This window comes from Egretta garzetta, unplaced genomic scaffold (assembly GCF_000687185.1).
Source record: "Egretta garzetta isolate BGI_Z169 unplaced genomic scaffold, ASM68718v1 scaffold369, whole genome shotgun sequence".
NCBI classification, from domain to species: Eukaryota; Metazoa; Chordata; class Aves; order Pelecaniformes; family Ardeidae; genus Egretta; species Egretta garzetta.
This window is the reverse complement of record NW_009260837.1, coordinates 1,352,639-1,365,551: the sequence shown is the minus strand read 5'-3', so window position 1 is coordinate 1,365,551 and position 12,913 is coordinate 1,352,639. Positions and strand designations below refer to the sequence as shown.

The window sequence follows — 12,913 nt, the reverse complement described above, 5'->3', positions numbered from 1 at the left end:
CTTGGGAGCAGCTTTGTGTCCTACCTTGATTTTAATAAGATTAAACTACATTTAAAGCTGTTTCACAGTATATAGCAATGTGGTTCAGACTGGCTGTGCGGTTTCAAGAAATTTTGCTCTCAAGAAAAATGTGTTCATCGTGTGTAGATAAAGAAGGAAGGTATAATGGCATTTGTGATTTATTCTTCTGTACATTTTTAATACAATAGCATAAGGCTTTTTTGTTAAAATTTAGCAAAGACTGAATCACAAAAATAAACTGTGTGATCAGTAAATGCAGTCTGAACAAAGAAATAGTCAGCTTCCATTACTAGATATTTTAACTAAGAGGTACTTGAAATGGGAGAGTGGATACATTGCCACATTTTGCTAACTCTACCAACCTTTGTTATTCAGCCTTCCCAAGAACGACTCCAACTTGTCAAGCTTCATATCTGATTCCAATTGCATATCAGGCCTGGCTTCAATTTCTAAGTAAACCAGAAAGTAAAACTTGTTAATTGACAGGAAGTAAAAAAGCCTGAATGTATTTCAGCCATTTTTATTCCTTACCTTCCAAGGGCTTTGTAACTGGAGTGGTAGACTTCTGCCGGTTACTGAAAGGGGATGCTACCGGTGTTAGCGCACTTGGAGAAGCCAGGCCTGCGTAAGAACACAGGAGACAGGAAATGCAGTCCTGGGTCAGCCCGTGTTTCCAACAACGATGACAGGGGAAGCTATTTAGGGAAAGCAGACCAGCCTGGCCACTTCCTACAGTCCCTCATACTTCCCCCGGCCTCCACAACTGTTGTGTTAGGGATGGCAGTGTACTGCCCTGCCTGCTCCTTAAATCAAGAGCAGCCTCAGAAACTGTCCCATTTACAAGAACAAAGCTTTGTTTCCAAGTGTCTAAGCACGCTAACACAAGATACGTGCTTTCTCTTGAATACAGTTACTTTGCTTGTTTTCAAGGTACCAGCAGTTCATTTGGTCTACATTTCAGACTCCAGTTCTACTACAAGCCACATTTTAAAAACATGCAACTGTTCTGAACAAAAAGATACGGTTAGCAGGGAAACCACCAGGTTCTTGGTTGGCACCTTCACCACTGCCACCCCCTCACCCCTCTTTTTTAATTTAAACCCATCTCTATTCATACACATAGCAGGATGTATCTGACCTGTGAATGCTGTCCCTGGACTAAGCAGTAATTCTTGGGCCCTGCTGTGTTTTCTTAAAAGCATGTGGAAATGGAAGTAGAAGTGGAAGTGAGAGTCCTCACCATATCAAACACTATTCCCTCCTTTTGTTGTACTCTCCCCCCTCCTTTTCAGTAACTATCATAAAGCAATTCATTCTGGACACGGTGGATAAAATAAGATGATTTTTCTTTAGTTCTTTTCATGCGAATCTACATTGCTCCAGTAAGAGAAATGACACTGTATAGGTTTTGTGGTTTTTATTAGGTAGAAAACCATATTGAAGCAAAGAATTGCATCTATTACCTCTTGTTGCCTAGACTCAGCAAACAGCGAAACTGACATTTAAACTTTCCTCTGTTATCTATTTTCCACTTAGCCATAGCTTACTAATTACTGAACCATGTAAGTGTAAGCCTCTAGTTCTTTTGATCAGATTAAACTGATATTGTGCTGGGAGAATATATACTAACCACGTTTCAACTATCTTTACTGCAACTGCTAACAAGACATAATTGTCAAACACTAAGACAGATTTAGAATATAATCGAGTAGCTTTTCCACAAACAATTTTTTTTTCCCTGTTACTTAAGAGACTCAAAATTCCAGCAGGTTTTAAGTCAACCAGCAAAGCCTTCATCAAGATGTACTTGAGACAACACAGCTCTTAAGCAGCTTTCCCAGGACTTAATCCACAAGATCACATTGAGAACCACTTCAGATGTTAGTAAAGGATCACCTTCCAATTAGGACTGAAAAATTTTCAGCCATAAGAAGCAATTGAAATACAGCATCTGTGCACACATATATAACAAGGATTTAATTTTGCATTGCTTTGTCATCATCTCTTAAATTAAAAACTCATCATGATAATTCATTCTTTCAGGCAACAAAAATAGCACACATCAGAATAAAATCCCACTTGGGCTACTTTTATTGATGCCACTGTCACTGGGTTACCTTGCTTCTCCAAAAGAATGATCGCAGCACCTAAAGAGATCCTTTCAAGGTATTTTTCTTTTCCCATTAAGAAGACCAAATGCTATCACCTTCTATTCCTTTCCAAAGACCAATCTATCTGGCAAAAAAAAGAATCTCAAAAAGCAGCCTGTGGACAACTGAACATATTTCTTGGTTACCCTCCAAAATAGGTTAGTCTTTAAACACTGACCACTAGCATTTCTAGCAGCAAAACATGGTAAGCAGCAGCTAAAATATGTTATGAATAGATGTAATTCCTAATGCCATGTATCTGTTTAATTGCCAACAGAATGTGGCTTGGATTGCAAATGGAGTTGCTCCCTATTGCGATACTGCCCTCATCGCACAATGATTCTTTTTGGTGGTTGTCATTTAACTCAAGGTTCACTGTTGTTGTGTTTAATAACCAAGTTCTTGCAACAAAACAAAATTTAGTATTCATTAACCACAAGAGATCAGTTTAGGTGCCTTCTTCCCAAAGCTATCATCTTCCCAGGTGCACTGCATGAACAGCTGTATTTCTACCGTGTACAGCCTTCAGAGACTCCTGTCCACTTCAGAACGATTGCATCTGGAAACAGTGACTGAATTTAAGAGATCCCCAAAATGTCAACATTGCTCCCTTGTCATTTCTATGCAGAAATCTGTTTAGTGATTTCTTCAGCCAAATACAACACTTCCAAGTTGTTGCTCAAACAGCATCCATAAAAGTAACACGTGTTTGCAAAATATTCCCAGTAATCCTAGAGAGCGGGGGAAGTGCCAGCAATAGCAACAACTAGATTTCACAACTTTTCTCTAGACAGTGCACCTGGGTTTTCAAAGGAAGAATAAATAAGAAAGAATAATCTAACTGTGCCCTTTGGGCTGTACTAAGAAGGAAAACCGAGACACATGACTGTTCAAGTGATTGACTACCGCCAGTCACACAGAGCCCAGTAATAACTGGATGGTAGTGCAACAGTGCAGAGCAAAATGCATTAATACCAACGGCCACAAGAAGCTACAGTGAACAGCCTCATGCCATGACATTCAGTTGAAGATAAATAGTCCTCCTCTTGCTAAACAGGGATACTGTTTCTGCATAGCTTTAGCTTGACTTTATTTTGACTAGGCAAATGAGCAGTGGCTTATTTATACTAGGATCATTTCATCACTGACCTTTTTTAACCATTCGGCCAGCTACAGTGAACTGCGTGGAGTCATTGGCTGCCCCTTTACCCTTGGACTTCCAGGCTTCTTCTCGAGCTGTAATCAGGTGTTTCCTTTCTTCAATGGTCATTTGACTCTCATGGTTATCTGCCATTCTCTGCTTTTTTGGGGGAAAAGAGAGAGATGTTTAAAAAAATAGATAAACTGACCAGGGTGTAGCAAAGGACTGGCTGAACATTTCAACTGCTAGGTGTAGAGGGAAGAGAACAGGAGAACAAGCTACTAAAGGAAAATCACAGACACAGCTTAGTGACCCTGACTCTAAGAAGCTTCATTGTCTTGCTGCCCCATTACACTGTGAAGATCAGGTTTTGGTTTATGCTCTTTGATCTTTTCTTGAAACTACCAGCCAAGGCAAATGGCATCCCCCTAAGCAAAGCAAACCATTACTCTGTGTATGAGTATTTTCCAGACCCTGTTCTTTTGAGGCATGACTTGCTACACTAGTGAGATCACTAAACTGACTTTCAGCAGATGTTTTCAAGTGTGCAAATCTGCAAGTGGCACAGGGAATAACAACGAAGAAAGTATAACTTCAGTTTGTGATTTCTGAATCACTCTCTTACAGCAACTCAATTCTCCAGGCAGAATTAGCAGCCTTATCTCTCCAGAGGCTGCTCACTTTAGTTCCTATGTCAGCTTGCTCTACTGAGTATTTTTCCAATGACTGTGATCATCTCCCTTTTTTTTTTTTTTAGGTCACCCCCAGCTTTCCCTGCTTGCTTTAGAGGGTGGCAGCCAACAGCTTGAGTGATTAGAAGCAGCTAGGATCACTAAGTATCTTAGTGCCCTCCTAACACAAAGGATTGATGACGGTACATTAAATAGGAAAGAAACTGAATTTACATACTCTGCTGTAGCTAGGTCAGGCCAAAGAAATATTGCTTCAGTGCACTTATCTTAAAAAAGTAGCAACATTTCAGGGATTAAACTGCATAGAAATCAAGTATGAAAGTATTTTTAGTGTATGGGGCTGTCAGCTCCAGAATTACTTCCAAGTTGTGTGCCGTCTGGCATTTTTTTTCACAACCTAGCTGCTAGAATTGAACAGACAAATGAAAATCTAAAGCTTTATCACAGCTGTAGCTCATTCAACCACAGAGAGGAAATGAAAAAGGACCCAAACGCTTGTGCACATAAAGTAAACACTCTTCTCTGTTTCAAGATACAAGGAAGAGATATAAACCCAGTTATTATTATTTATTTATTTTCTTAAAATCAAACAGACTAAATAAATCAGTCACTTTATATAAAAACTCTTGTGACTGCAGAGGATGCACTGAAATAGATATTTCGTAGCTTTCAGCATTTTCCAGGAAATCCATCAGCCAGAAGAGTAAAGACAAGGCAAGAAGTCGTTTGTACAGGGACTAGGACATGAGAGCCCTCCATTCCTTCCTCTGGTTCTGTGTACCTCCGTTGCTTTTTGCAGTAACGCTTGCTCTTAATTGATTAGGAAAGAGAGCTGGGCAGCCAGACACTATGACTGCAAGTCATGATAATCAAGATGAAAACCTCTGATTTTTTGCTAGAACTCTGAAACACTCAATAGAAATAACAAGATGCAAGTCTATTCAATATTGCTTCCTCTTCTGTAAAAACATATGAATGCTTTATAGAAAAATACTGGAAATCTCTGTTCACTTCCCCCAGTCTCTCCCTATTCCAATGTCTGAAGCACAGGCACCTCTGTGATGAACAGCTGGTAGAAAAAAAACCCAAAGCAACATACCAAAGGAGATCTTGGCAGGAAATTAACATATACCTAATGAAACCACAAGTGAAGTTTCATACACAAAACAAGTATTTTTAACTTAGTGAGGATGCTGACTTCAATTACAATATGAGGGGAAGTGAGGGAGAGGCAGGAAGAAGCAGAGTCATATGGATTCTTTCATATGTATTATTTATATATTTTTTAAGTGACAGGAGGCTCAATTTTTAGTTTCGTCTCCACTAAGTACCTGAAGCTCCAGAGTCTGCAGAGCTACTGGAAGTTCTGAAGACACAGACTGGAATGCGTATGTGTTAATCACTACACACACAAATTGTAAATAAGATCATGAGTAATTCTGAAGCCTTGTCAAACGACAAAAGAGAGTAAGTAGCTGTCTAACAGTAGAAACAAATTTTTTTTTTTTTTAATAGAATATTTCAAGCTCTTCTGTTGGACAAAACACCTTTGGAGTTCCTAAAAAAAAAATAAAAATCAGACTGGATGTGTATGTTACAAAACCCAGAGCAATTCCATAGTAGATCTCTTCCTAATGCATGAAGACTCCCACCTTCCTCTATTAATAGAAATTGACTAAAAAAAAAATAAGCTAAATAGACACCAAGCAACCCCTAACCCATTTAATTTGCTGTAACAGTCCTGGTAAAAACCAGAAGTCTATGTGATGCTTAAAAGAAAGAATAATTTTCTATAGCTGGAACACTAACATGAGCCAACGCAACTGTCAAAAGAAATTTCAGAACAATTACACCTGATAATTGGGAGCAGTTTAGAAAGCCTTCACAATTGCCAAATGACAGCATTCATGGAGGAATGAGTTGGTCAAAGCACATTCTGGTTGGGAGAAAACACGGCGAGAAAGGTAAAACTCTACAAGCTTTTAGGTGCAAATTTTACTTCCAACTAAAAAAAAAAAAAAAAAAAAGAGATATGAAAGAAGAAAAAAATCTCAAATTTGTAATTATGACATTTTGATAAGGGGAGATAAAGACCCCAATAAAAAGCCAAAACAAGAATTATTTTAGCATATCAGGAATAAATAAAAGCTTAGGAAGACAACAGCTCCAATGTTATTTTTCCATTAAACAAAAAAACTTGTTACATTCAATGAAATATCCTAATTTGTAATTCAAAATACATTCATATGTTCACAGATATCTCTTGTTTCAAACGAATGATAAATTCCTAAAATGAAGTGAACAGGAAAATGATCAGACAAATTGGCATCCAACAACATGAAATAACTGGAATAGGAGATGCCCCAAACACAAGCAGTGACGTTTAAAAAAAGCCTTTGAAAATGGCAAAATGTAAAGGACTGATAAAAGCTCAGAGGGGACAATATTTCGAAGAAGCAGAACTAAAGCATGTAGGTACAGGTCACACAAGCTGTGTGTCATTCCAGATGCTCATGGGAAGACTGCTCTAAGACAATCAATAAAGAATCAAAGCACAGGCACGTAATTAATGCCATTCCACATGGCATTATGGAAAACAGGTTTAATCAAAATGGTAAGTTTGATGAGATCGCGTATGATTAAATATGTTAACACAGTCACCTCTGATTTCTTTAAAATATTTGACTTAATCACAGATGACATTCTGAGGGGTTTTTTTGAGCAATATAAAAATATCAGTGCAGCTTACAGGCTGCAAACTAGTTAACTGACTGAAAAATTATTTCTAAACAGAAACGCGGTGATTTGATTCATCCCAGCATTGATCAAAATATTTTCACGTGTAAGGAAAAAAGATATAGTTCTCCTGAGAAGTCCCTCAGGATGACACCAACATAGGGAAGAGTGATGAAGATAAAGAAAAAATAATCACATAGATGGGTAAAAAATGGTTATCAGAAAAATCTAGTAAAGGAGCCTTTTAAGAGAAATGTTACTTGAAAAAGGAAACAAGCAAAAACCAACCAATGAGGAAGACAGAAAAAGATGAGAAAAACTTCCATGAAACTGTTGTTCTGAACAGATAATCTGTACTGCAACAGCTCATCCACTTCCAGCCCCTACACTTCTATCCAGGATGCTGACAATTTTGAAAGGTTTCAGGAAAGGGTTAAAATATTTTTACAAGATTTGAAAAAATTACCTCAGATTAAATCCGACGAGTATTTATTTTTACTGAAGAGAGGGTTAAGAGTTAAGTTTTACCCAGTGAGATTAATTACACATGAAAAATTACTTAATACTGCAGTGAACTTTCTGTATGTTGACAGTTTAGAATAACGACTGCATATTTTCCTAAAAGGTCTGTTTTAAGTCTGAGAAGGAGTTACAGACTCGATGCAAAAACAGTTAGAAACAGGGATTACTTCTCTCCCACTGCTTGGCTAGGGTGGATGATGATATTGGTCCTCTCTAGCACTGCAACACATTTCTTGAGGGCATGCACAGGCACTCCACTGCTTTTGCAGTGTCAGTTCATGCTAAGGAAGGGCCCACATCTAGGCAATGCTCCATTTTGTACCCTACAATTTTCCATTCCAAGCAACGTCCCCTTTATGTCACAAGAACCCAGCTGACTGTGGTCTGTTAGCATGCTGGTTTGTTGCTTGGGGTTTTGTTCTTCCTGTTCAAAAGTGGTTTGAGCAAAATAGAATACAATCCACTCATGTTTGATGCAAACAACAGAACGATTAATTGTGCAAGAAAAAAACCAAACAAATCTGTATGCACCTTGAAACTATGCTAGAAGGAAGAAGCTTTTTAAGAGAGCAGGATGTAGCTCACCACAGTTAATGGAAAGATGAACACTTTTTGGGTGTTCCCCTTTTAAGAAAGATGGGATGAACAGCCCATTGAAGGACCTCCTCTCACTGCTGGAGGAATATTAAGTTAAGTTAGACTATATATTTACCTACTAGATACATAGAGCTGTTGAACTCTGTCGGAACAAAATGCATAGGTTATCTGAAGTAAATACTAATAAAGCCATATTAAATCCAGAGCTTACAGAGAAGAGGTAACACTGACACATTTCAATTACTAGCCCCAAATTTAGTTTTTAGTTTAAAAAAATTCAGAGTAAAAGATTATCCTCAAAAACAGCTATGAAAGTGAGTGTAGAAATGGTAAATATCAGTAGTCAAAATTTTTAGCATCGTTCCTGTAGCCTCTGCCATAATCATCATCCTCTATTCTAGCAGTGAACATCTGCCCCTTGGATTCACTGCCATTACACATGCTGGTCAGAACGCTGCCCACATGTGACATACACTGTATTTTGTGTGGGAATGAAGTACCCAATGGATTCCTTGTAGTACTGAAGCCACAGATCTGAGCTGGGTGGCAAGGGACAAGGTGGTGTAATAAAGCAGAATTATATTTGCATAGATCTATTGAGACCTTTCCGTGAACTCTCCTTGTTTTCTTGTGGTTTTATTCAACTTGTTTCTTTGCCTGCTGCTGCCTTTGCTTTTTTTACCTCTGATCATGTGGAACAGGTACTGTTTGCTCAGATCAAGATCCAGTATTCTACTTGTGCTCAAAGACAACTTTGTTATGTAGCTCTAGTTGAAGAAACTTTGTATTTCTCATTATCTATTAATTCTTCAGAAGCAAGTTCTTTGAATTGTTTATGACAGAATTGCAGAGGTATGGACATAATTTTGAGGAATATGTCACGTGAAGCTCCTCTAACATTTACCGGAACCGCAGCAGAACTCTATTCCCAAGCAAACACAAAGTTAACTCTGTTGCCACAAGTGACTTTGGGAATGTGCCTCTTAGGTCTGAATGTCATTTTCTTAAATCCTCCCTCCAATAATTAAATAGGAAGTTTACACAGCATTTCACCTTCCATCTCCAAGGATGACGTTCATCAGAAACCAGAGAGCTTGATTCTTTCAAACTAGTACTACAGACCTTAAAGGAAGAAAGAGAGAGAAGCAGGAAGATGGGACAGTCAGAGAATAGAAGCAGGGTGTGCCAAGGCAAAAATCCTTTAGACAAGGACTAGGGAAAAGCACTGAAGGAAAGTCACCTCTGAACAAAAGCAGCTTGTTTTTTTTACACTCAATAAATCAGATGATTTTATGTCTTACATTGCATATGTGCATTACTTACAGAGAAGCCAGGGTACACAGCATCTTATTCTAAAATAAATGCTGTGCAGCTACATACTGCTTCTTTTATATATCCTTTTTAATGACTTGCACATTTTCAGTGTTATAATGAATGCAATAATGTCTCCTTCATTTACTTTCTCAGCGATATAGTGTAACAGATAAGGAATCTTTGGAAAAGCAACCGTAAGAGAAATAGTAGCAGAATGTATACTGAAGAAGAGTACACAGCATAGTGGCATAATACTATGTTTCTTTAAAGCAGCATTTACTAAACTGGTTAATCAGTTAAGAGGATTATTAATTTCCTATGTAAAAAACCCGACTGTCAAAATGTGCTTACTAGAAATTGTTGAGCATTTAAATTGTGCAGACTTTTGCTCACCTGATTAATAGGTAGAAAAGGATGAAATTTATGGAGAGCGGGTATAACAGGAGAGTAAGTAGAAGCATATACAGGTTCCTATGACAAGGACAGAAGCAAAGCAAAGGAATTAGAAAAGAATTTGACTTATCAGAAATGGAGATCGGGGGGAAATAACTCATCTTCCCCTAATTTCTTAAAATGAAGTACATCTGAATCTTTTAACCTTCTAGAAATGTTTTCCCTATTGGAAAGCCAGAGATCAAAAATGTTGTCATAATACAACAGCAGGTTTACCAAAGCCATTCCAAGCAGGAATTAAAGAAGTTAGGAACACTATCACTGCAGCTCAACACAGAACGAAACAGCACAGCCAGAAGATAATTTTTCATATGCTGATATTTTTTATGTCCGTTTCCACGCACCATTAAATTGATGAACCATGTCAGCCACAATGTGAATAATTCTGCTGCAAGTTTAATCAGACACCGCTAAATAACAAGCCATCTATTTTCTGGATGAAAGGAAAGAATGCCTAGTAAAACTGGGATACTCAAAAGCCATCTGGAGGGAATTGCTAAGCCCAGCGAAGGTGAGTTCACTATTCTAAACAAAGCCTACAAATAACCCCTGCCTCAGAGCTGGGCTTACCCAAAGCTGATTAGAGATGGCTTTATAATCTGTAATTCTTCTTCCTTTCTACAGGTTAAAGCAAATGTAGAACATCGCACAGAATATGGGTAAATGGAGCTCATTAGAGTAGCTCAAAATGAAGCCTAATCATTACAGTTTCAGCTTTGATTAGAGCTGGATATGAGCACTTGGTGGATGCCATATGTGAAATGGATAAAACTATTACCACAGCAAGAGACTAGTATTTTGCCTAAAGGTCACTTTTTCAGGGCTTACCCCCTTTAAGATTTTTACACACTTCATCTCTGAGTAATTCTGAATTGACTGCTCGGCCCTAGCCTTTAACACCAGTGCTGAGCTGCAATCTGAACTTGCTATAAGAATTAAGTGCATTTCAAATGTCATTCACTGCTTTAATGCAACTGCAATGCAGCTGGTAATCACATTAATCAGAGATGCTGTTAAAAATGGCTGACTATAAAATAGGAATTTTCATTCTAGTAAATCTTGCTATTTTGATATTGAGGAAAGATTTTGAAGTTAGTTAATTTTTCTGCATATGAAAAAACCCAAACTGGAAGTCTTCCATCCAACCTAAGATGATGATACAAATATACTAAATCCAAAACGTTTTTCTCAAACAAAAGGGATTTTTTTTTCCAGTAAGACATTCCTCAGTGTACAGTTGTTCCCCTGATGTTAGAGCTATTCTTTGAATTGTCCAAGTATGTTTTACTGTGCTTATAAATAATTTAAGAAGTCTCACAGCTTCCAACAAATTTTCCTCCTAGGCGCAGCAATCATCAAAACAGATGCTGGACCTCTAAGTAAATCTCAACTTACTCTCTCATCTGTATCTCCTTGAGTTAATTCCTTAGTCCCTTTTTTCCCCCCATTTGAGGTTGCTTTGTCAGCTTTTCCATTAATTTTATGGGGTTTTTTTCTACAGTTTAGCCTACATATAAATGACTATACCACATTTGGAGAAATATCTCACCATGCAGGCAACCGAGAAGAAGCATTTTGACTAGAATTGATCAAACAGCATTATTTAATGTAACTGTTTTATAAGAGTATGAACCTTTCAACTTCTGTTGTTTATAAGAAGTCTAAATGTACTCTAGTAACTTCTATTTTATACAGCTATGCTTCAATAATCAAACGTCCAGAACAAGTTAGATAACCTTTTAAGAGAGACACACACAGAAAACCTAGAAAGGTGTCTGACTACATTAACAGGGGTGACAGTGCCACTAAAAACTTCAGGCATTATTTTGAACCAGCAGAGCATGACAGAAGTTTACACACCCTTGCTGTTGATGCATGACTACCATGTATGGAAATTGTATTTTAACTCCCTCGAAATACAGTAATCAATAGATTTCCTGTATTTTTTTTGCAATCCAGCTACAGAAAGCACTAAGTACATCATAGTCTCAAAGCTCTTCTACAAATAGAGACTTCAGTGGCACACTGCTTCGTGGCCCTCAAGGGATAATAGCCATCACATTGATTAATTATGAAGAATAGTATTTCCAGATTTAAGGGCAGCTGACATGGTGTGTTGTATGCAGTGTGGTCAACTTAGTGAAGCTTTACATCATTTATCATGTATCACATAATGAATCAGCATCAAAAATATCAGTACAGTTCAGGGAGTTGTGTATCCAGTAAGACTAACGTTTTTTCTTATACATCCAAGATTCTACGCATTGGCAGACATGCAAATCCTTTGATTTAGGCTCTAAATAGCCAAGAGCTAACATGAACCAACAGAGTGGGTGACCCAGTGTCATAGGAACTCCCACTGCCAGCATTGTCACTTCAAAGCTTGTACCCTTCAAGCACTTCATGCTCTCTTACTTGCTTTAAAAGCCTAACTTGTGCTATGCTGAATGAAGTTGCTGCACATGGTAACACAGCAGGGAGGATATGGGTGCTGAGGAGCCAGAAGAGAGAACAAAGGTTTTGTCTCAGCCTAAATCTTGGCAGCTGCTTAAAGCTTATTCTCAACCCCATTGTCTTTAGCTGGAGTACATTTGTTATCTGATCTCAACAGTTGTCATTTTGGAGACTAGCCTGTTAAAAATGTGACCGCAATTTTGCTTTCCTCGATGAAACTATTTTTGCTTTAGGACATCTTTCAAATTCACAACTGGATTTTTGAGCAAGTCCACAGGGAAAAACAAAAATGATAAACCAAATAGCAAAAATTATTTTTTCTTGGTTTTCTGTCCAGTTAACTCACAACCATTGATGAGTCACATGTTCAGGCACAGATTTATCCTCAATAATGACAGACTGTGTAACAACTCCATACTTGTAATATACTGATGGAACAGCAGATTTTTTTGTTATTGTTTGCCTATACTATTTAATAGAAGCAGCATTTTCATAACTAAATAATTGGATCAACTGATTACTTGTAAAATTTATAATACAAATTTTATCTTCACTTGTCCTCTGTGAAAATACTCACTCAAAAATTAAAGGCTTTTGAAACAGCCTATTTTATCTGACACTGTCATTTTCAAAATGCTAGACTCAGAAGGGAAGCAAGTCCGCATTAGTCCTGCAGTTTGAACCAGCAGTCCATTTTGAAGCAAATCTCCCAACCTCTATGCTTTGGTTCACATTGCAGAACGCACAAACTTTTGGATGAAACTAAACCCCGAAGCGCACTCCTGGATTCCCGTGTAACACACGGCTGCTAACAGCAGCCAGGCCACAGAAGC

General features: G+C 37.9%; 1 protein-coding gene across 2 annotated transcripts in view; it reads right to left on the bottom strand.

Moving 5' to 3' along the window:
• Positions 1–12,913, bottom strand: part of SVIL (supervillin) — a 64,002-nt gene that overhangs the window by 19,062 nt on the left and 32,027 nt on the right. For both annotated transcript variants that reach the window (XM_035902427.1, XM_035902428.1), the window contains 3 exons: positions 3,321–3,471; positions 553–642; positions 384–470 (listed from right to left, as the gene is read on the bottom strand). In XM_035902427.1, coding sequence (XP_035758320.1) covers positions 384–470; positions 553–642; positions 3,321–3,471 — 328 coding nt within the window. The remainder of the gene's footprint in view (positions 1–383; positions 471–552; positions 643–3,320; positions 3,472–12,913) is intronic.